Here is a 21006-nt window from a genome sequence, read left to right on the forward strand (position 1 = left end):
CAGCACCGTCCCGAGCCCGTTGTTCTCCGGGCGCCCCCGCTCCCGATCGCGGCCCCGTCCCTCCCCTCGGGCGCCGGCGGGGGGAGGATCCGGCCGGCGGGGCCGTGCCCAGCCCAGCCCCTGCGCCGCCCCACACGCCCCGCACCGGCTCCGGCTCCGGCTCCGGCACCAGCTCCGGCTCCGGCTCCGGCACCAGCTCCGGCTCCGCTCGCTCCCCGCGCCGGGGCCGCCGCCGCCCCTCCCGCCCCGCCCCGCCCCGCCGGGACCCGCCGCCCCGGCATGAAGGTGCTTCGGCACAAGATCGAGCTCCTGACAGGTACGGCCCGGCCCCCCCGTGCTGGGAGCGGGGAGGGGGGAGAAGCGAGGAGGGGCGATGGGGTGCGGGGAGTAGGAGCCTTCAGCCCCTGCCCGGGAGATGGAGCTGCCCCCCCACCCCTCTGGCCCGCTGCCTTTGCTCCCCCAGGTGTGGGCTGCCGCCCGTAGGATCGTTTTTGGGGTACGGGGGGTGATGCCTTGCTGCAGCGGGGAAAGCCCAGGCCGGTGGCGCTGGGGGAAGGGGAGAGGGGTGGCAAGGGGGGGCGGCACAGCAGGCAGCCGGGGGGTGGGGGTGGCCGGGGGACTGCTGGAGCATCCCTGCGGTGCCTCTCTGCTCCTCAGACAGCCTCCCCTGGGAGTCTCCCCGCTGCCTGAGTGCCCCGAGGAATGGGCTGGGCTGGGCTGGGAAGGAGGCTGCTCTTAGCAACAGCCACTGTGAGACAGCCTGAGCCCCCACAAAGCCCCCCGCTGCCACCACCCCTCCCCGACCCTGCGATGCTCAGCCCCTGCGTCAGTGGCACCGGGGCCCCTGGCCTGGTGGCTCTGGTGGTGTGGCTGCCCGTTTCTGCTTCGCCCAGTTGCACCACACTGTTAGGCTGGGTTGTGGAGGCTGCTGGGGTGAAGACCTGTGCCCCTCATGGGGGCAGAGCAAGCTGTGGGTGTTCACCCTGCACTGGTGGGGCGGGATGTGGCCCAGGCTGTGTCACACTGGGGTTTTCCCCACAGTGTGGGGACCACACAGTGGTCCTGCTCGGGGGGGCAATTCTGTGGGCATGCAGCCGTGTCTCAGACTGGGCTGCAGGTTCCCTTCTTCCCTCTCCCAGCCTTGCTGGAGGCTGCCTTGGCTTCACTGCCTGGCAGGGGCCAGCCCTCACTTCTCCAGCTCTGCCTCCTCGTCTGTTGCACACTGCTCAGTTAGCCTGGAGTATCCGTGCCAACATCCTGTGGGTGCTGCATCCGTGCCAGGGCAGGACACAGGTAGTCAGTGGGGAGACTCCTGTGAGGCTGGTGCAACATCTGAGTGACCCCTGCCCTCCAACCAGCATAATAATTATTATTATTAATAATAATAACAATAACATCAACAATATATTTTTGTGCTATGAGCTGGTTCTCCTCCAATAATCCATCAGTGGGCTGCAGATCCCTGGGGAAGGTAAGCCAGCGTGACTGTTCCTGACCCCATCTACATACACAGTGCCAGGGCCCTGTTGGGCCAAAGCACTTACGTCCTGCTGGGCTTGGGACTAATTGGGAATTAAGGAAGAGGTGTGTCCCAGCTGTGTGCAGGAAATGGTGGCATCACACTGGGAAGGCAGAGTGTGAGCAGAGATGGGTGCGTTTGGGGTGGCACCCTGTGAATGGGTGCTTGTTGGAGGGGATTGGGGTGAGCTGCAAGGAAAGGGGCTTGTTTTTGGACACATTACCTTGGCATGAGATGGGAGCCAAGTTGTTTTGGCTTCCTCACCAGCACTCCTCACTGATAGCAGCCCAACTGGGCTGGGTGAGACTGCCCACAGCCCCACTGCTGCACTGCCAGGAGCAGGGATGAGGGTTGGCAAGGGAAGCAGAGCACACAGGGAAGGTGGCAGAGTGGCTGTGTCCCTGCTCACAGGCTTTGGCACCCTTGGGACTCCCCTGTGTACTGATCCCTCCTCTGCTCCCACACTCAGCACCACTTCAGGTGACTGTCCCTCGTGCACTGAGGATGCTGGTTGGTGCAGGGCTCTGCCATGTCCCTCTTGAGCCAGCTGTGCCCCCCCACGGGAGCAAGGTCACGGGGCCTTTGCTCATTGCTCACCCACCCTCCCGCCCATATTAGCTGGAGGCTTTAATTAATAAAGGCATTCACCATCCACTGAGTGCTGTTCCCGGCCACCCTGGGGCCGTGGCCACACGGTGGGTTGGCACAGGCAGCGCGGGACGGCTCCTGATCTCTTCCAGACCCAGCTATCGGTGAGGCTCATTTTTCTCCCATGTTTTACCCTGGGGTTGTGGGGTTGCTGGGTCGGTGGCTCTGCAGGCTGTGTTGTCTCAGCTGTGCTGGTGGGCTGCAGGCCAGAGTTTTCCCCAAGCATGAAGCCCTTTCTCCAGCAGCAGCAGCCCAGCCTGGAGCACACTCCCTGTGGGGCTGAAGGCACCTCTCCCCACTTGGGCTTTGTGTGGCCTCTGGCCTGGAGGGACCCTCTGTGCATGGAGACTGCTGGTGCTGGGTGCCCTGGGACTCCCGAGAGGCTTCACAGTGGTGTTTCTCCCTCCAAACAGTTCTGGACTGTTGGATGGCTCCCAAGGAGCAAGGCAAAGTGCCGTGTCTGCAGAAAGCAGGCAGGTGGCACAGCCTGCTTGAGTTTTGAATAGAAAACCCGGTCAGATGAGCAAAAGCTGGCTTTAGAGGGGAGTTTATGACCAGCTCCTGTATTCGTGGGGCCCTTTCAATGCTCATGGCATTGCTTGGACTTTCCACATTGTCAGCCCAGGCTGATCTAGGTTTGGAGGTGGACACAGTGTGGAGCAGGCTTGGCTGAGGCTGTGCAGATGGAGTGGAGTCTGTGTCTGCTGTGGTGCAAGCATAGCCCATACCATCCCTGTTATGTCCAGGGAGATTGTACAGGATGGGAAGCCAGTGGAAAGGGTCTGGGATCAATGCTGGCCGATCTGGAGCAGCAACAACTTGTCTGAAGGCTTGGCCTTGGGAAATGGGTAGAAACAGAGGCTGTAAAGGCAATGCCTGAGGTCTGGATCCTGCCTGAGTGCAGATAATCCCCTTGCACTGGGACTTACCAGTTACCCATCCCATCTATACACAGGGGAGCCTGGATTGTTCCCTGTGTCCCCATGTCTGTCACCCTCTGTGCACAGCCAGCTGCTGATCTCCTTAAATCCCTCTGGTTCTGAGCTGGGCTTGTGCCTGGGGGTGTTTGTGGAGGTGCCAGCACTGGGGGTACAAAGTCCCTGGTCAGCAGCACGAAGTCTCACGGTGCTGCTGAGCGGCAGCTCCATGGAGAAGTCTGTCCCTGCAAGCCCTGGGGCTGAGGTGCTGGCTGGCCAGCACCTGCTTCATGGACAAGGAGAAGACTTTGGGAGCAAAGGCAGCACATTCTGTTTTCTCCCATCATTACTATACAAATTTCAGGCTGTCTCTCTGCTCTCTTTCTGCTTGGAACATCCCTCTGCCTTCCCGGCAGGGCTGAGAAACATCACCCCTTGCTCTGGCTGTGCAAGGAGATCTTCCTCTGTCCCATCCATACCTATCTGCAGCCTAAAACAGGCCAAAAAGTTGGAATTTCTCTCTTTGATCGATGCTGAAGGCTGGGATGGCAATTGGGATGTTCTTGCCCTGGTGCTTATGAGGTGACCACCATGGACGGATGAGGTTGGTCTCTCAGTTTGAATAAAACTGTGCCCTGGAGACAGGTTTGTCTTCAACTGGGAGAACTGGACCCAGGTAGGAGCTGGGAGCTGAGCTCATCTAGGCACTGTGCCTGCTTCCAGCTCTCAGTGGAGGGGCTCGCTGCAGCCCCTGGACAAGCTGAAGCACCAAGTTCCCATGGTAGCTGGGTGGAGTGAAGCTGATTTGGGTCCCATCCCAAAAGGCTCCAGAGGGCTGGGGCGAAGGGGACAGAGGCAGGACCTGCCCTGACACCTCCCTTGCCCTGGGCAGGGCTGCTGCTGCAGGAGATGACCATGGCAGGGCTGCACGAGCTGCGCTTCACCGAGGAGAAGCCGCTGCTGCGGGGACAGGACACCGAGCTGGTGAGTTTGGTGACCTCACTGGCTCCAGCTCCTGCACACAATGCAGGTGCTTGGGAGGGGTTGTGTGCTGGTATGGGGCACGTGTGGTACTCTGTGCGTGTGTGCTGGTGTTGGGCACACGTATGTGCACATGTGTGGTGTGCAGTGTGTGTGTGTGTGAGCGTGGGGTCGGGTTTGGCGGGATGGGGGGTGTGTGTGCAGACATGGCACATACATGCGCATACACACTCGTGTGAGTGCACACACAGGTAGTGCATGCACCTGTGTGCAGGTGTTGTAGATGTGGGTGTATGTGTGCACATATGTGGGCTCTGGGGAGTGGGTGCCTGTGTTGTCAGGGGGCTTTGGGAGCTGGGTGGGCAGAGGGCGCTGCGGAATTGAGGTGTAGGGAAGGGATGTCTCTGTCCCTAATGGCTCCTTCTGCTCCTTCTCACTCCAGGAGAACTCGGATGTCTTCCTCTCCACTGTGGACACAGACTGGAAGGTAGGACCAGCCATGGGTGATGTCCCCCACCCTGGGTCTTGTGTGGGACAGCGTCCTGTGGCTGGGAAGGCTGTGGGGCACTGAGCGGACCCAGGGGCGTTGCTGTCCCTCCTTCCATGGGGGTGCAGTGCCTGGTTGGTGCCTGTGCATGGGGCTGCACATCCATCGTGGTCCTCCTCAGGAGGGGATGGGGGACATGCTGCCAGCCATGCTCTGTGCTGGCGCTCAGATGTGGCTGGTGGGCACTTGGCCACAGGCTGGGGACAAAACCTTTAAAATAGGCAATTTCTTCTCAGGAAGGCAGAGCTGCTTTTCCAGCCCCTTTACCATTGCCATGGCAATGGTTTCCTGGGCAATGCCAGCTCCCTGCTTACATAAGGATGTTTGAAAGCCTCTTTCTTTTTTGGAGGGCTGGGGCATTGCCCCCTGTACCACCCACCTCTCTTGGAGAACAGGGCCCCTCTGCTCCCTTGGCTAGCACCTGCCTGCCTTGTACCTCCATTTCACCTCTCCAGAGGAGCCCCACAATATGGCTCCAGGGATCGTGGTGGGGAGAGCTCATGCCTGGCTCCTCTGTTGGTCTTTGTCCCTCTCACACCTCTGCCCAGGCTCATCGAGCACCAGGCTCCCTCTGCAGAGACTGGAAGATAGGGAGGGAGGGTAGCTGGGCTACCAGACCCCAGCTTGCTGCCTGTCCCTCTCCTAAAGCATCCCTTCTCCCAGGGGACACCAGTAATTGACTTGAGGTTGTATTTTGCCACTTTGCTAGCAACTGGGACCACTGGGAGGGTGGGCTTGGGTGGTGCTGGCTGAGCCCTGACAGGTCTGGTGCTGAAATAACAGCACCTGTAAGGGTAAAATAAATCTGGATTTCATTCATCCTGGGAGAGGGACAGGGGAGCACAGGTCCCTGTTTTAGCAGCCCCAAATCAGTGCCCAGACTTCTGGTGCTGGCCTGCTTGGTGTCTGTCACCTGTGTGGTGGCAGGATGCTGATCAGGGAATGAGACCTTTTGTCAGGATGCTGCCTGGTGGCTGCTATGGTTCACAGAGTGGCAGACTTCTTGTGGCCCTTTTGAAAGCCACAAAATAATTAAAAAATGGCAGTGGTCAGAAAAGAAATGGTGCCCTTTCCAGCAGCTCCAAAGCTGGTGAGATGCTGGGGTTGTGAGTGGCAGAGTGTGCAGGGCTGGGCTGCTCCTTGCTCTGCTTGCTCAGGGTTCCTGTTGGCCACTGGAGGGGAGACCAAACTATCTGGTATCACCAAAATGAGGGCAAAGAGGAAGATGGAGATGTGGAAGGAGAGGGAGGTGGCCGTGCCAGGCTGCTCAGACCTCCCAGTAGCACCACAAGGACCAGTATGACTCTTGCTCGGCTGTGCTGGGGCAGGGCTTGGTTGGCACTCGGATGCTAAAGAGCAGTGACCCTCCCAGGACAATCTGCATGTCAGTATTTCAGGGATAGGCCCACGGTGATGCCGAACCACGTCCCTGGTGGTGCCAAGTGGAGCAGGTATGGATGGCAAATGCCACAGTGATGCATCTCCATCCCCTCGGGACCTAAAAAAGGAACTGGGCAAAGATCAACGAAACTTTTCTCAAGCCAGCCGGGCCCTGTGCCCTCTTGGTTCCACTCCAAGAGCCTCAGGGTAGGGATGGGATGAGTTTCTCAGGCTCTGCCAGGGCAACCCCCTCCTTTTGCCCACCCTGGCATTTGCAGGTTGGCTCTGTGCAGAGGCTGGGGGCTGCCTGCCATTCCTTGGGGAAATCCTACCCTATTATCTAGGCTCACCTTCTTGGGATAATTCAATCTACCCCCCAGCTTAACTCTTCCCTGTCCCTCTGCTCCTCCCCAGAGCCAGTCACTGCTCCCTTGGCAGGATGCTCAGGCCTGGCTGGGGCAGTGGTGGGGAGTGGGAAGCCCCCACTGCTGCCAGCTGAAGTGAAGCCCTGGGGGCTGCTGACATAAGCCAAGGTGCAGGAGTGCCAGGGGCAGGTGCCCTAAGACCTGGATGCCCTGCATCCAGCAGGAGGTCTGGGCCACCCGCCAGGCAAGTAGGCTAGTAGCCAAAGGGGTGGCAATCCCATTTGATGCTATTCAAGCAGAGTCAGCCTTGCTCAGCCCTCCCATCTCCCTGCAACCCTTTTGCTTTCATGCTTTACTTCACCATGGCTCTTCTACCCCTTCTCTCCTCCCCTTTGCCACCTTCTGTCTTTTATTGCCCCTCTGCATCTCTTGTTTTTTTCCCATGGGCTGTGGCTGCTCAGGCTCTTTGGCTCCACAGGCAGCAGGGCTGGGGAAAGCAAAAATGGCACCTGGAGGTGTGAATGGCTTTGTACCTGTGCCAGGAACCACCTGAGAGCTGGGCTTTCCTCACACAGCCAGTCCTTCATTCGCAGGGATGCATCTTTCCAGGCCGGGGTTTGAGCTCCCTGCAGGACAGAGCAGAGCAGAGTAAAGCCTCTTTGGTGGAGGTGAGGTGAATGCCACCCCTCTGCCTGTCTGTCTGTCCTTTTTCCCACATCTAGACCCCCTGGCTGCCCAGCCCTGACTTGTTTGCAGGACATAGCTTTTAGTGGCTCCCTGAAGGGCACCAAAGAGACCGTGGGACTCCTTCTCCATTTGAGATTGTCCAGCTTTGTGCCAGTTCTGCAAAGCTGGCAGTGGTGCTGGGATGGGTAAGGACAGGCAGGGTGCAAGGGGATGGCACCCAGAGATTGCTGGGGGGGTTTGGGGCTGTGGTGGCACGAGGCTGTCCATGGGTGAGAGTTGCAGGCAGATGGAATTGCTCTCTCACAAAGTCTTGTTGGAATCAGGGAAGAAACCATCTGCTTGCATGCATGTACACATGGGGATACACGTGTGTGTGTGTGTGTGTGTGTGTGTGTGTGTGTGTGTGTGTGTGTGTGTGTGTGTGTGTGTGTGCACAGCATGTGTCAGTCCAGGGACAGGATCCAACTCCTTGGTGCTGCTGGATTGCCTTTCCTTTGCCTTATTTACCTGCCACTGACGATGTCCAGGTCGGGGCTAAATCCTGCACTTCCCCTGCCTGCCATCATCCTGCAGCAGGTGGGATGACTGTGCTGCTGGGTAAGGTAACAAAGGTGTCTGTGCAGTGTTCACATGTGTACATGTGTGTGCCCCTCTGTGCACGTGTGTCCAAGGTTCTGCGTGTGTGCAGGTTTTTGTGCATCCATGAGCATTAGTGGCATCCATGGCATACATGCTAAGCACGGGAGAAGGATGCAGCAGGTGTGCTCTTATTATGTACATGACCATGGACATACGTGTACAGGAACATGTGCTGACATAGACACACTGGGCCTGGCCCCGTGGGGGTTGTGCACAAGTATTTTTGGGGTTTGTGTGTGTCAGTAGGGATTGTATCAATTTTTCCGAAGTTTGCATGCACGGATGTGGTTTTGCCTGGTCCCTGTGTGCCCATGTTGGTACGTGTTCCTGTGCATGTACATGTGTGGTCACGTGCACACGTGGAGCACGCCTGCCTCGTCCTCCTCCTGCTTGTTTCGTGTGTACCCATGTCCATCTGTGGCTGTGTGTGTGCTGCCTGTGCATCGCTGCGGGGCCTTGGCCCGGCTGGCTGTGGGCTCGACCATGATTCTGCATGTTTATGTGGGGCTGGGTTCCATGTGTGTGCAGTGGGTGCAGGGAGCATGGATGGGCTCTTCCCTGACCGTGCTGGGTCTGTCGTGAGGGGTGCGAGTGCAGCCTGGTCCAGACACCCCGCCTGCGTCTGTCTGCCGAAAGAGGGAAGATGGAGAAGGTACCGCACGGTGCCAGGCGTTTTTTCTTCATAAACAAGGGTATTTGGGGCCAATTGGAGCATGAATAATTCCCGCGGCAGCCAATGGCTGAGTGCTGGCTCCATCGCGGCGCTCGCCTGCAATGGAGGCCAAACCTGCCGAGGGGGAAGGGAGAGGGAGGGCTTAGCGCAGGGCTGGGGCTCCGCTATAAATCGAGGCGAGAGGCTGAGCCAGCGCAGAGCTCTGCTTCGCCCCAGCCCTCTGCACTGACGGGAGCCCGTGCTTGGCCCACACTGCCAGCGCATCCTCATCCACCCACTTCCTCACCATGCCGGAGTGCTGGGATGGGGTAGGTACTGCCGTCCCCGTGTTCGCTGCCCTCCCTTCCCAGGGAATTTTGCCCCAGTATCTCTCCTGCTTGCCCAGGCTGGGCCTTTGCACCCAGCAGGGCTCGTTGTGGGTCAGTCAGGCATTGAGGCAGGTGGGACCCACTGCTGGGGAGCCCTTCTTTCCCCCAGCCCTGCTGCCGCATCCCTGACGTGCCGCAGGTTTTGGGGACGCATTGTCCTTGAGCATGTCCTCCCCGAGCCCGGCGGAGATGCTGCGCCGAGGCTGAGGGTGAGTGGCTGCGTCCCGTGCTGGGGCTGTGTGCTCATGGGGGGGCTCACTGCCCCTTCCCCACCCCCTGGGTTGCAGAGGGAGAAGGTGTCTTGCTGTTTTGAAGCAATCCCTCGGTTGCTTTCCGGCCTCTGGGTGATGGCAACACCCGATGGCAACAGGCTGGTGAGTGAGGTGGGAGCACTGCAGCGGTGAGCAGGTAACCTGGACATGGGTGGGCTCTGTCAGACACCTATGGGTGCTGAGACCTGCACGCCCCTCCTCGCTGGGGCTGTGGGTTTTCTATGCCCCTCTCTCCTTGCTGCCTGCATCCCCTGCATCCCCAGCCTCTCCTCTCCAGAGAGCATCCCTGCGGCAAAGGGCAGGGCTGTGGTACCCAGCGGTGCTGCAGAGGCTGCACCATGGGCAGGATGTGCCTGGCTTGGCGGGGGGTGGGGAGCAGGAGGTAGCAGTGCTGAGGATGGATCCACTACCTTGGGCATGTGATTTTGGGGTAGGATTGAAGGCTGAGCTGTCTGGGCTCTGATGGAGACTGTGAGCATGGTGATGGCAAGGAGGCAGCCCTGTGCCCAGGATCAGACCACATGGATGCCTCCTGCTCTGTGACCTTGGGCCAGGCCCTTCCTCTGCCTCAGTTTCCTAATCTGTTTTGCAGAGGGATGTCCCTCCTCATGGACTGCTGCGTGATGCAGCTGCAGGGGATGGAAGGACAGCTGTGGATGAGGGCTGGTGGGGTCAGGGTGCCCTTGGGGGCCGAGAGTTGTCTCCACAGTCCTTGAGGTGCCTTCAGGTGCTGTGCTCCCCCAGGGACAGCAGATCTCAGTGAGGGGAGGCACTGCAGTGAGGAGACCCTGTCCTGAGGTGGTTCCTCCCACCCGAGGCCTGTGTCCTTCAGAGTCCTTGGTGGCGCGTAACCCGCGTGAGCATCCACGTACCTGCTCCCCTCCCACCAGCCCATCCGTGGGGCTGCTGGTGCCAGCAGTGAGGACCGTGATGGTTGGGCACCCTGCCATCATCTCCTGCCCGCCCTGCCCAGCACATGATGCTCCTGCACCCACCAGATCCCAGCCTCTAGGTCACTGCCAGTGGACTGGCTGGCAGGTGTGAGCATCTGGAGGGGACCTCTGGTCCCTTGTCCCTGGGCAGCACCTGGGCTCACAGCCTTGGTTTCCCTTGCTGGCTGGGAACAAGGGCCAGGGCAGCAAGGCTGGAGCCCTCCTAAACAAGGAAACTGAGACATGGGGTAGTCTTGTTCTCTGTATGAGGGCACTGGCATTTCAGACCAAAGGTTTCTAAAGTTACTTTAGCTGTAATTTTGGGAGCTGGTTGCAGTGTTTCCTGAAATGGTGTCTGGGTTCTGACCTCTGCCTGTTTGTCCCAGGCACAGCAAATCACTTCCCAGCTAGGCCATGCTGTGAAGCCCCACCCTGTTGCCAAAATTTCCTCAGTCCCAGGCCCTCGAAGATCTCCTGTCCTGTCCTGTGGTCCACCTGTCCCATCCCATGATCCTCCTTTCTCAAGCCCTCTTGGATCCCATCCCTTGATCCCACCCTGCGATCACATCCCATGATACACATGTCCAATCCTAAATGCTATGATCTTATCCAAAGTCTTCCCTTCCCATCCCTTCCCTTCCCTTTGGGAGCTGATGGAAGCTGGGAGCATTTGTATGTGATTTGTCCTGCTTTCTACCACCTCTGGGATGCCCAAAGGTGTTTTTTTTTTTTCCCTGGAACAGCTGCCCCTCTTTCCCTTGTCCTCCCATGGGACCAGCCATGTGGGGAAGCATGCACCCAGCGAAGGGTGTGATGGCAGGGCAGGAGAGGATGTCTTAGGGCAGGTGGGCATCACCCCATCTCTCCTCTTCCCCCAGGAACATGACATTGAGACCCCCTATGGGCTGCTGCACGTGGTCATCCGGGGCTCTCCCAAGGGGAACCGCCCGGCCATCCTGACGTACCACGACGTGGGGCTCAACCGTGAGTGCTGCTCCCCGGGCCGAGGGTGCAAGGGCAGGTGGGAGTGAGCCCGAGGCTGCATGGAGTGCCAGGACATAGGGCCAGAACCCCTGGCTCAGCTCCTTTGCCTCCTCCCGTGGAGGGTCCCCTGGCTGCATTCGGTCCCCCCAGGCATCTGGAAGCACCGGGAGAGTTTGGGTGCTCAAAGCCCAAAGCCCAGGCCAGGCACAGCCAGGAGTGCTTGGCTGCCCTGGTGCTGTCTGTCTGCCTGCCCACACCAGGCAGGGATGGCACACGGAGGGTGCAGGGTTGGTCCCCACTGCTGCCGCCACCACCAGCCTGTTGGTATTCAGAGCATGGACCCAGCTGGCAGCAGGATGTAGTGGGGGACAAAAGAGACTGGGAATGGCAGAGAAGGAGGGACCTTGTCAGGAGGGGAAGGGGTGACCCTGGGCAGAGGCTCTGGATGTGGAGACGCTGCACTTTCTATCAGCCTGCAGCCTTCATCCTGCACCCCAGACCCCTGCCCTGGGCTGTGCCCTCCAGCTGAGCCAGGAAGCCCAATTCCCTGTGAGCAGGGAAAAGCATTTCCTGCTCTGCTGGCAGCTGAGGCTGAGTCACTGACACGCAACGTGAGCTGCCTCAGCATCACAGCAGCTCTGTCGTGTCCAGGTACACGTCATGTTGGCTGCAATGGGCCCTACAACTGCCTCATCCCACATTCTGGGAGGGATATCCTGGCACTGATGCCATGAGGCAGGACCCCTCCAAGCCCCAGCAGTGTCTGTATCCTGCTGCAATGGCAGGGGCCTGTCCACAGCAGCACTGTGCCTGTTTTGTTGACTGTTTCCAAGCAGGCAGATTTGCAACTGTTTCTCAAATCCCATGTTTGCTTGAGCCCTTTTTGGGGATTTTGGATGGGGCCAATAATACTCCAGGCTGGTAATCCCACTGCCTGCTGGGTGGTCTTGCAGCCCTGGGCTTTGAATCCCCCAGTCCCATCCCTCCAAGGCTCATCAGTGAGGCTCACCCCAAACTCCTCATTCTCCTGGCTGTGTCTGTCCATCTCTGTGCCTCCTGACACCTGTAGGGATGCAGCCCTTGCTGCAGCAGCTGTGGTCTCTGCTGCAGGGATGAGGAGCGTGGAGGGAAGGGGATGGGATGGCTTTGGTGGCATCTCGCCTCCCGCTTGAAGGGCAGAGGGAGGGCATGCAGCCTCTCTCCATGCTCCCCTGACCCACCAGGCCCCAGTGCCAGGGTGTTTGGTCTCTGATCTCCACCTGCCCTTTGACAGACAAGCTTTGCTTCAACACCTTCTTCAACTACGAGGACATGCAGGAGATCACGAAGCACTTTGTGGTGTGCCATGTGGATGCGCCGGGCCAGCAGGCAGGAGCCTCACAGTTCCCTCAGGGGTAGGTGCCAGTTTGTTCAGTGCCTACCAGGATGTCACCTCCCCGTCCTTTGGGTTGTCACTGCTTGGCAGTCGTGCCCTGCCTGTGGGTCTCTCCAAACTGTGTCAAAGCCCGTGGCAGACGACTGGCCCAGGGTGAGCAATGGGGTGGTTTGCAAGTGGGTGGCATTTCCCTGCCCACTTCAGGCAGGCAAGCTGCCCCAGATACCCCACTCCGAACAGGGTCCATAACCAACATTCTGTGCCTCCCTGTGCCACAGGTACCAGTATCCATCCATGGACCAGCTGGCTGCCATGTTACCCAGTGTGGTGCAGCATTTCGGGTGAGTCAGCCTCTCATCCACGGCTGCTGGTTGAGGGTCCTGGGCAGGGAGAGGGGCAGAAAGCAAGGGTTTGGGGTTGGGAGTTGCCCCTGTAAGCTGGCAGCCTGCAAATCTTCTTCTGCCCAATGCTGTGGGTGGAGGGATGTCCCAGGGAACATGTACTGGAGCTGACTGTCCCACCCTACTCACCTCTCCATATTTGCAGGTTCAAGTACGTGATCGGGATCGGTGTTGGGGCAGGAGCCTACGTGCTGGCCAAGTTTGCGGTGAGCCTGGGGCTGGGATGGGCTGGCTCTGAGTTGCTGGTACCTGCTGTCAGCCAAGGGCATGGGGAAAGGCAGGAGCTGACACCTCCAGGCAGTCTCTGCTGCTGCAAAGGCTCGTGGAGGGATGTGGGGCCAGGATGGCAGTGCCATGGCCGTGGTGTCTGGGCAGTCTTGCCACAGGTCTCCCATCGCTCCAAGGACCACATCAGCTCTGTGCAATGCCTGTGCAGTGACGCTAGTGGGGGCTGCCCAGGGCATATCTTTCCTCCCCTCTGAGCCTTTTCTCTCTTGCTCACTGCAGCTCATCTTCCCTGACCTGGTCGAAGGACTGGTCCTCATGAACATCGACCCCAATGGCAAAGGCTGGATTGACTGGGCAGCTGCCAAGGTGGGTAGGGACCCAACCCCTCCTGCTGGTGGCTCCCTGGGGCAGGAGCCAGCCATGGCAGTGCTGTAACTCCCTGTGCTCCCTCCACAGCTCTCTGGCCTCACCAGCACACTGCCGGACATCGTCCTGTCCCACCTGTTCAGCCAGGTAAGGGCTGTGCATCCTGCTGGCTCCCTGCCACCAGCCCCCTACCCAGCACCCGGCTGGGTCACCTGGGCTGTGCCCTTCTGGGTGCTGCAGCGCCTCTGGACCTGACCCATGCTCAGGGTCAGGGTTAGTCAAGCCCTGCCTGACCTGGGGATTAGCCTTGAAGAATTTGTGACTCATGCCCACGTCCTGCTGGGTGTGCAGCACCTCTGTGCCCAGCTGCACTGCCCAGCATCCTTCTCCTTGTCCCTGCTGACCAGCATGGCATGGGCAGGACTGGGGGAGCAGGGTATGTCCCTGACACCTGATCTCCATTCCCTCCTGGCACAGGAAGAGCTGATGAACAACACGGAGTTGGTGCAGAGTTACCGGCAGCAGATCGGCAGCGTGGTGAACCAGTTCAACCTCCAGCTCTTCCTCAACATGTATAACAGGTGAGTGCTGCAGGCAGCCCCTGTCTGTGCCAGGATGAGGGGCTGTGGTGCTGGTGGGTGGCTCTGAGGTCACTGTGGGGACCCAGACTCATGTTGGGTGCTGTCATCACCCTGTTGTCACCTCCAGCATAGGCAGGCAGCAGTGCAAAGTTGTCTGCCACTGCTGGCTGGGGATGTGGGAGTGGTGGTACCTGTGCCAGAGGCTTGCCATGTCCTAGAGCCCACCACAATGGGTGCACATCCCCTGGTCTCCTCTCGCACTGGATGCTGGCACAGGCCTGGGAAAGGGGGCAGAGATGCTGTCCCATGTGTGCAGGGGGTTGAGAGCCCTGCCACTCTGCTGGGTGCTGCATCCCACGGCATGGGCTCTGCTTGGGATGACTGTGGCATCCTCCTTCCACAAGGTGCTGGAACAGCGAGGCTGGGTGCTGCTTCCAAGGGCTGGCAGTGCCACAGTTCTTGTTCTATGGCATTGGTGGTGGCATCTGCCCATGGGCTCACACTGGCCTTCTTTTTCCTCCATCAGCCGCAGGGACCTGGACATCAACCGGCCTGGGACTGTACCCAATGCCAAGACGCTGCGGTAAGAGTTGTGCTGGCATGGAGGGGTCCCAGGGCAGTGGAGTTCACCCAGCCCAAACCCTGACTGTGCCCCTTCCTCCTCTCACTTCCAGCTGCCCCGTGATGCTGGTGGTCGGAGACAACGCGCCTGCTGAAGAGGGGGTGGTGAGTGATGGTGTAGTGCCTGTCGGGTGGCACACAGATGATGCCCATGCGTGGGCACGCACATGTTCACTGCCTGCTCAGACACATGTCAGCTCCCATGGGAGCTGCGTGGGAGCATGCTCGTGTGGGCACCTGTGCACATGCATCTGTGCATGGTTGCCACACCTGGAAAACCTCCCCTTTTTCATATGCCCAGACGTGCTCACAGTGTGCCCACTCAGATGTGTCGGCACACGGGCACACTCCCTGCTTGGCCTTGTGCACCCAAACAGCTGCTGGAGTCCTTCCACACATCCACGTGGTTGTCCACCCTTGCACAGTCAGCCACAGTAGTGTGCAGGTGGCCACATTTGTATGGAATGTGTTACTGCATGCTCTCCCCCCTCCTCCATCACATGTACCTCTGTGAACGTGCACATGAGCACCCCTGTGTGTGTGTACACACGTGTGTGACACACGGAATGCCTCACCAGCCACCATCAGCTCCCTTTCCAGCCCTCACCCAGACACTGCCTGGTAGAAGGAAAGTCCCCTCTGTCCCATGGCACAGGATGGTCATTCTGCAGGCTCACGGTTTGCCTAGTGTCCTGTCTCCTCTGGCTAGGGTGGGATATGCCAGCTGGAATGCTGTGGGCCATCGGGGGTACATGTGGGCAACTTCTGCTTGGCTCAGAGCTAATGTCATTTCTCTTGCCCACAGGTGGAGTGTAACTCCAAGCTGGATCCCACCAACACCACCTTCCTGAAGGTAGGCCAGTGGCAAGGGGCAGCTGGGAGGTCCCTGCTGCCCATGAAGTGCCCCACTGCCCTCTGCCCCAGGGCTGCAGAATGTCCCCATCTCCCCATTCCAGGTCCCTCCTGGCCACTGGGGCTGGGGATGTATGGGGAGAGCAGGGTGGCCCCAGCAGTGGCATCCTGTCGCGGGTACCAGGGGATGGTGGATGGTACAGACACCCTCCCAAACTAAGCAGGACCTTCTCTCTGCAGATGGCTGACTCTGGTGGGCTGCCTCAGGTCACACAGGTGAGCCCCCACAACTTCCCCAGTTAACTGGATATACTGGGCTCTGAGACATGTACTGGTGCTGTCCCTGGCTAGCTGGGAACGGGCTGATGAGGGCACAAGGGTCTTGTGCAGGGGCTGCCAGGGGTGGCCTGGGGCTGAGCGGGGCTCTCAGCCTTGGTGCTGCCTCAGCTCAGCCAGCTCTCTCCCTACAGCCAGGCAAGCTGACCGAAGCCTTCAAGTACTTCCTGCAAGGCATGGGCTACAGTGAGTGCCGGGGCTGGGCGTGGGGCTGGCGTGGGGCTGTGTGTGCACGTGTGTGAGTGCCTGTGTGCACGTGTGCTGACCCTGCTGCCGGAGAGGAGCCTGGCACTGCTGTGTGTCCATCCTGATGGAGAGCTGCATGTGTCTGTGACTCTGTATGTGCAGGTGTGGATCATGTCTGTCCGTGTGTCCGCAGGGGCACAGGATGTACAGGCTCTGTGTGCACACAGACGTGTGTACAAGGGCTCTGTGTGTACATATGTGTGTGGACAGGGTCTCTGTGCAAGCGTGCACACGTGTGTGTGTTTGTGTGTGCACAAGCAGGGGCTGTGTGTGTACAACAAAGACGAGCGAGTCCATGTGCACAAGTCTGTGTGAACGCGTGTGTGCTTAGGTCCATGACCACGTGTGTGTATGTGTTTGGGTCTGTGCATACCTGTGCGTGCATGCAAAAGTCCATGTGCACACGTGTGCGTTTGCAGGTCCATTGCACGTGTGTGTGTGTGTGTGTGTGTGTGTGTGCAGTTCTGTGTGCCCATGTGCGGGTCCGTGTGCAGGCACACTTGGGGCTGGGTGGGGGCTCCTGGCTCAGTGGAGCCCAGAGAGGGCTGATGCTCTCTCTCTGCCCTCCCTGCCCTTCTCCCTCTCCACCCCTGCCAGTCACCCACCTGAAGGATCGGAGGCTGAGTGGAGGCACAGGTACCGCTCAGAGCTGCTCAGCCCATGCCCGCTGCTGCATGGTGCCTGCCTGGCCTGTGCCCTCGAGCTGCCTGGGCACCTTTGGGAGCAGCCTGGGTGCAGGACTGGCCCTTCCCAGCCAGATGCCCACTGCCTCGCTCCGCTTTGCCTGAGCCGGGGCTGGGGGCTGAGAAATGGCACTTGGAGAAGCCCCCCTCCATGCAGGCACAGCCTCAGCAGCGTGTCCACTGTGCTCTCCTCCAGCTGTCCAGGAGCTGTGCCCATGGGGCATCCTGGCTGGGGGAGAGTGTCACCTTCCCTGCACACCCTGGGGAGCCGGGAGAGTTCCCATCCCAGCTCGCTCCTTCCCTGGAGCCTGGCAGCCAGGGGTCCCCACTGCCTGATGCCTGGAGGTTGCATGCCCAGGAGTGGGTCTGGTGTACAGCCTGTCCCAGGGCCACCCGGCCCTGCCCTGCCATCCCTTACCAGCCTGGAGCTGCTCATCTTGCTACAGCACCGCTTGCTGCAAGCTTGTGCCAGGGCTCATTCGCGTCGGGGAGTGGGACCGGCGGCAGTGTTGGCTCAGGTGCTGGTGGTTTTCGGAGGGAGCTGAGCACCCTGGCCGTCTCTCTGTGCCCGTGCAGTGCCATCTGCCAGCATGACCCGCCTGGCACGCTCCCGCACGGCCTCCCTCACCAGCGCCAGCTCTGTGGATGGCACCCGCCCACGTGCCTGCACCCACTCGGAGAGCACCGAGGCCATGGGGCAGATCAACCACACCATGGAGGTATCGTGCTGAGGTCCACGCCCGCCACCGACGTCTCCTTCAGAGCCATCTCCCATCCGTCAGCATCCCGCCAGCACCCACCCGCCCCGTGGACATCCTCCACCAGGGCCCTCGCTTCTTTGGGGTCAATTTGTCTTCTTTGCCGCTGGCCTCACCCCCTTGTCTGGTACAGGAGAAGGAGAGAGGCTTTGTCCAGCAGTCACACATGGTTCTGCATTGGTCCTCACCCTCCCTAGCATCGGCTTGGCCCCGGCTTGGGAGGGTGGGTGGCAGGGGGACAGGGCCAGGATGGGACAGCAGGGTCAGGGTGGTGAGATGGGGACGGGATGTTGGGATGGGACGGGATGGTGGGATGGAACAGGACGTGGAGAGGACACAGGAGGTAGGTTGGTCCCCCAAGGTCAACTGATGGCTGACCAAGTCAAAAGGAAGACAGGAACAGGGAGCAGCGCTTATTGGGAGGTCACTGGTCCATTCTTAGGGATGCAGCTTCCATTTCTCCCTGATGGCCCTTTCTGGGGAGAGCTAGCACAGGATCCCCCAGCACACCCAGGACCTGCTGCCCCAGAGCTGGCTGAGCCTTGTGAGAAATCACATCCCAAACTTTCTTTGCCCTAGTCATGTACCCTGAGGGCTGCCCCAGGGCAAGTGGAGAGGGGTCAGCCCTGCTCCATAAGCCATCAGGGCAGGAGGGTGGCATGAGTGTCCCCCTGCCTCTGCCCATGCCCTTGCCTGTGATGGCACTTCCTTGGTCCCTTGTTGCAAGAAGGATAATCACCGCCTGCCACAAAAAATGCACCGGGAAGGGGGCATTGAGCTTGCTTGGTCCCTGCCACACTGTCAGTTCCCCTCCCAGCTCTTGGGCTGAGGCTGCCAGGGCCCAGAGACCACTGGTTTTGGGGATGTCACACAGCAAATCCCACCTCCAGTTTTGCCACAGCCTGTGGGTGTCACCACCGTGGAGCCATTAGCAATAAGATGAGACACTCCCCCTGCCATGCTGGGGAACCCTCAGCACCCTCTGCCCCACAGGGTGCATCCCCGCAAGGTGCTGGCAGTGTGGGGTGACCCATGGGACATGGGGAGCACACCAGTGTCTGGCTTTGCCTACAGAGCTGGCTAGACCCACCATGGCCCTCCAAATCCACAGCCCCCACCTCCGGCATTCCGCCTGCGCGCTGAGCAAGGCGTCTCTCAAGGGCTTGGCTCCCCCCGAGCCGTGGGGCCCCATCCGGACTCCGGGTGGATCTGGTCTCTCACAGTTGGCACGGAGATCCATGTCATCCCATAACCCCACCATTGGCCCGAGCTGCCAGAGCAGCAGAGCCCAGCCCCTCCTGCGCCCGGTGTAAGGCACAGGTAAGGCCCTGGCTCTGGTGATGGGTGCTCAGGTCTTCGTAGGTGTTCCATGGGGGACCTGAGCAGGGACCTGTAGGGAACCCACCGGGTGCCACCATCTGGGCGAGCAGAACCAGCCCGCTGGAAGCAGGTCCCACCCAGCCCTACAAAAGCATTTGTGTCCCCCCCCCCACCCCGACCCCATCCGTGCTCCCCAGTGAAGGACACACAGGTCCTGGGGCTCCTAACGGGTGTATGAGGGCTTTTGGCCCTGAGACCCGTGCCCCACATGACCCCTCACAAATTAAAAGGCCACCCCAAAACACCAGTGTCCCCGTTTGTCCCCCACTTTGTTCTGCTGTGTGCTTCCTCCTTGGTGTGACTCTGAAAGCTGCGTAGCTCCTTTTTATGGTAGATACTGCTGCGATCTCTTGTTTTTTCAGCGTGTCTTTCCAGATGATATATATATATAAATACCTATACATAATATATATATAAGGGTTTGCCCAGTCCCTGACGTTTTTGGGTTCACTCCTCCTCGCATTCTTGTCCAAGCAGTGCCGTGTGGTTTCCCTGGAGGTGGTGTGGCTGTGCTCGCCTTCAGTTCCTCACCTTGGTTTTGTTGGTGGGTTTGTTTGTTTTTCCCTGGTGGTTTGTTCTTTTGATTTTTGTTGGTTTTCCTTTTTTCCCAGTCACAGCGGAATTTAATGCATTTTCCTGTCTGAGTGCAGCCTGATTTTGTCACAGCGGCATCAAGGCTGCAGCACTCATGAGACAGCAATATGTAAACCAGATTTAACTAACCTGTTGCTGTAGAGAGGATTTACTGTGTTGGAAATAAACCAACAAACTAATAAAGATGTTGAGAACCTGCTGTGCTCTTTGCAACATGCTGCAGGGAAATGGGTCTGAGCCCACCTGGGGCCTGCCTGCAGAGATCTGGCAGGCAGGGAGGAGAAGAGGGGACACCTTGTCCATCAACCTCACTAGGGATGCCCATGGAGGAAAGCCCAGCACCCCACGGTGCACAGGGGGGGGAAGCTGTGGGGTGCTTTGGCTTTGGGATGCCCCATATGTCAGGAGTGGATGGAGGCTGGAAAGCTGCCACCTGTAGCCCAATGAGATTGGTTCCAAGGGGTGCCCACTGGGGAGGAAAAAGACCCATGGCTGCACAACTCAGGGGATGAGCAGAGTCCTTGGGAGATCCAGCTTCACTGTCCTCTACCAGGACTGCAGGCTTCCTGTTTGTCTCCCCATCAAGGTCTGAATGTTCCAGGCCATAGCCCTTTCCAAATGCATGAAGCCTTCCCTGGGAAGGATCATTTCCTTACATCCTAGTCCTTGTCCCTGCTCCAGTGTGTCAATGTCTGCCTTGTACAGGTCCAGACTGGTCCCAGTCCCTGAAGAGGGTCCCAGAGCCTCTTCACCTTCATGGTTGCCTGGGGTGGGCAGAGAAGAGCCTGGACACATGGGGAGGGAATGCAGACTGCCAAGACTGAGCTGAGAATTGGGCAGGCAGCCCAGGAGCCTTTCTTGGCTGGCTTGCCTGGAGGGGTCTGCTGGTTGCCCCCCATGGCCAGGGTGAGCTTCATCTGTGGGTTGGGGGGTGTTACACTGTACACCCTTATCACTGAAATGCTGTAATGCTGCTGGACACATTCAGGACATACTTTGTGCTATACAGATGGCTGGGATAGGATAACTGTCAGACAAATGATTTCCACATTCTGACTGAATGCAATTCATAGAGCACTGGATGCTGAATGCTAACAGACTGCAACAGAAAGAAAACTAACAACTATCTATTCCTACAGTACTATTGCTAGATTAAAACTCCTCTTCTGTACTTCAAATACTGACTTAAATAATCTATTTTCTTGGGATCTGGCACGTCTCACCACTCAGTCAACTATGGAGTATCTCAGCAGCTTTCTGGACCAGAAGTGAGCACGTCACTAAAGTTTCTCTTCCCTTATGTTTACCCAAGAAAGTATGGTCACAGCTTTTTTTAATACTGCCAGTAATACTCACATGAAAACTGGCTCTTGATGATGCACGGGTTTTTATTTCTAGCAGGAGGAGATAATTTAATACATGTAATTCCTCAGGGGAACCTGCAAAGGGACGGGAGCAGCAGGGCAGAAAAAAAAAGTTCAGGCTGCTTTTTCTGGCCAGATATGGATGCCATTAGTGAGGAGTGAGGGAGCCATATAGGTCAGTGCCTCAAATAGTGCATGAAAATGCAACTCAAAGGGTCAGAGCCTGTGGTGCTTCTGTGGGGTTGCACTGCCACCTGGTGTGGTCTGCAGTGCTCACAACCTCTACCCAGCACTGCCTTTGCCTCGTTG

General features: G+C 58.8%; 1 protein-coding gene across 4 annotated transcripts; it reads left to right on the plus strand.

Annotated features, from left to right (window-relative positions):
- Positions 1-161: 161 nt before the first annotated feature.
- NDRG4 (NDRG family member 4) lies at positions 162-19532 on the plus strand. Of its 4 annotated transcripts, XM_064670921.1 has the most exons (17): positions 162-316; positions 3977-4068; positions 4508-4552; positions 10807-10912; positions 12186-12306; positions 12566-12628; positions 12834-12894; positions 13196-13282; positions 13373-13429; positions 13760-13863; positions 14390-14446; positions 14538-14589; positions 15290-15337; positions 15577-15612; positions 15807-15858; positions 16516-16554; positions 17178-19532. In XM_064670921.1, exons 1-17 carry the CDS (start codon positions 280-282, stop codon positions 17330-17332), a joined length of 1212 nt encoding a protein of 403 aa, XP_064526991.1. In that variant the 5' UTR covers positions 162-279; the 3' UTR covers positions 17333-19532. The 4 variants fall into 4 exon arrangements, with proteins under 4 accessions (XP_064526991.1, XP_064526993.1, XP_064526995.1 ...); XM_064670923.1 differs by lacking the exon at positions 16516-16554 and having other exon boundaries at positions 163-316; XM_064670924.1 differs by lacking the exons at positions 162-316; positions 3977-4068; positions 4508-4552 and adding an exon at positions 8533-8664.
- Positions 19533-21006: the final 1474 nt, after the last annotated feature.

This window comes from Pseudopipra pipra, chromosome 14 (assembly GCF_036250125.1).
Source record: "Pseudopipra pipra isolate bDixPip1 chromosome 14, bDixPip1.hap1, whole genome shotgun sequence".
Taxonomy (NCBI): Eukaryota; Metazoa; Chordata; class Aves; order Passeriformes; family Pipridae; genus Pseudopipra; species Pseudopipra pipra.

Coding starts and splice junctions, on each gene's coding strand:
- NDRG4 (XM_064670921.1), top strand. CDS start 280: ATGAAGGTGCTTCGGCACAAGATCGAGCTCCTGACAG. Junction 317..3,976: donor CAAGATCGAGCTCCTGACAG/GTACGGCCCGGC, acceptor TGCCCTGGGCAG/GGCTGCTGCTGCAGGAGATG. Junction 13,283..13,372: donor TTGACTGGGCAGCTGCCAAG/GTGGGTAGGGAC, acceptor CTCCCTCCACAG/CTCTCTGGCCTCACCAGCAC.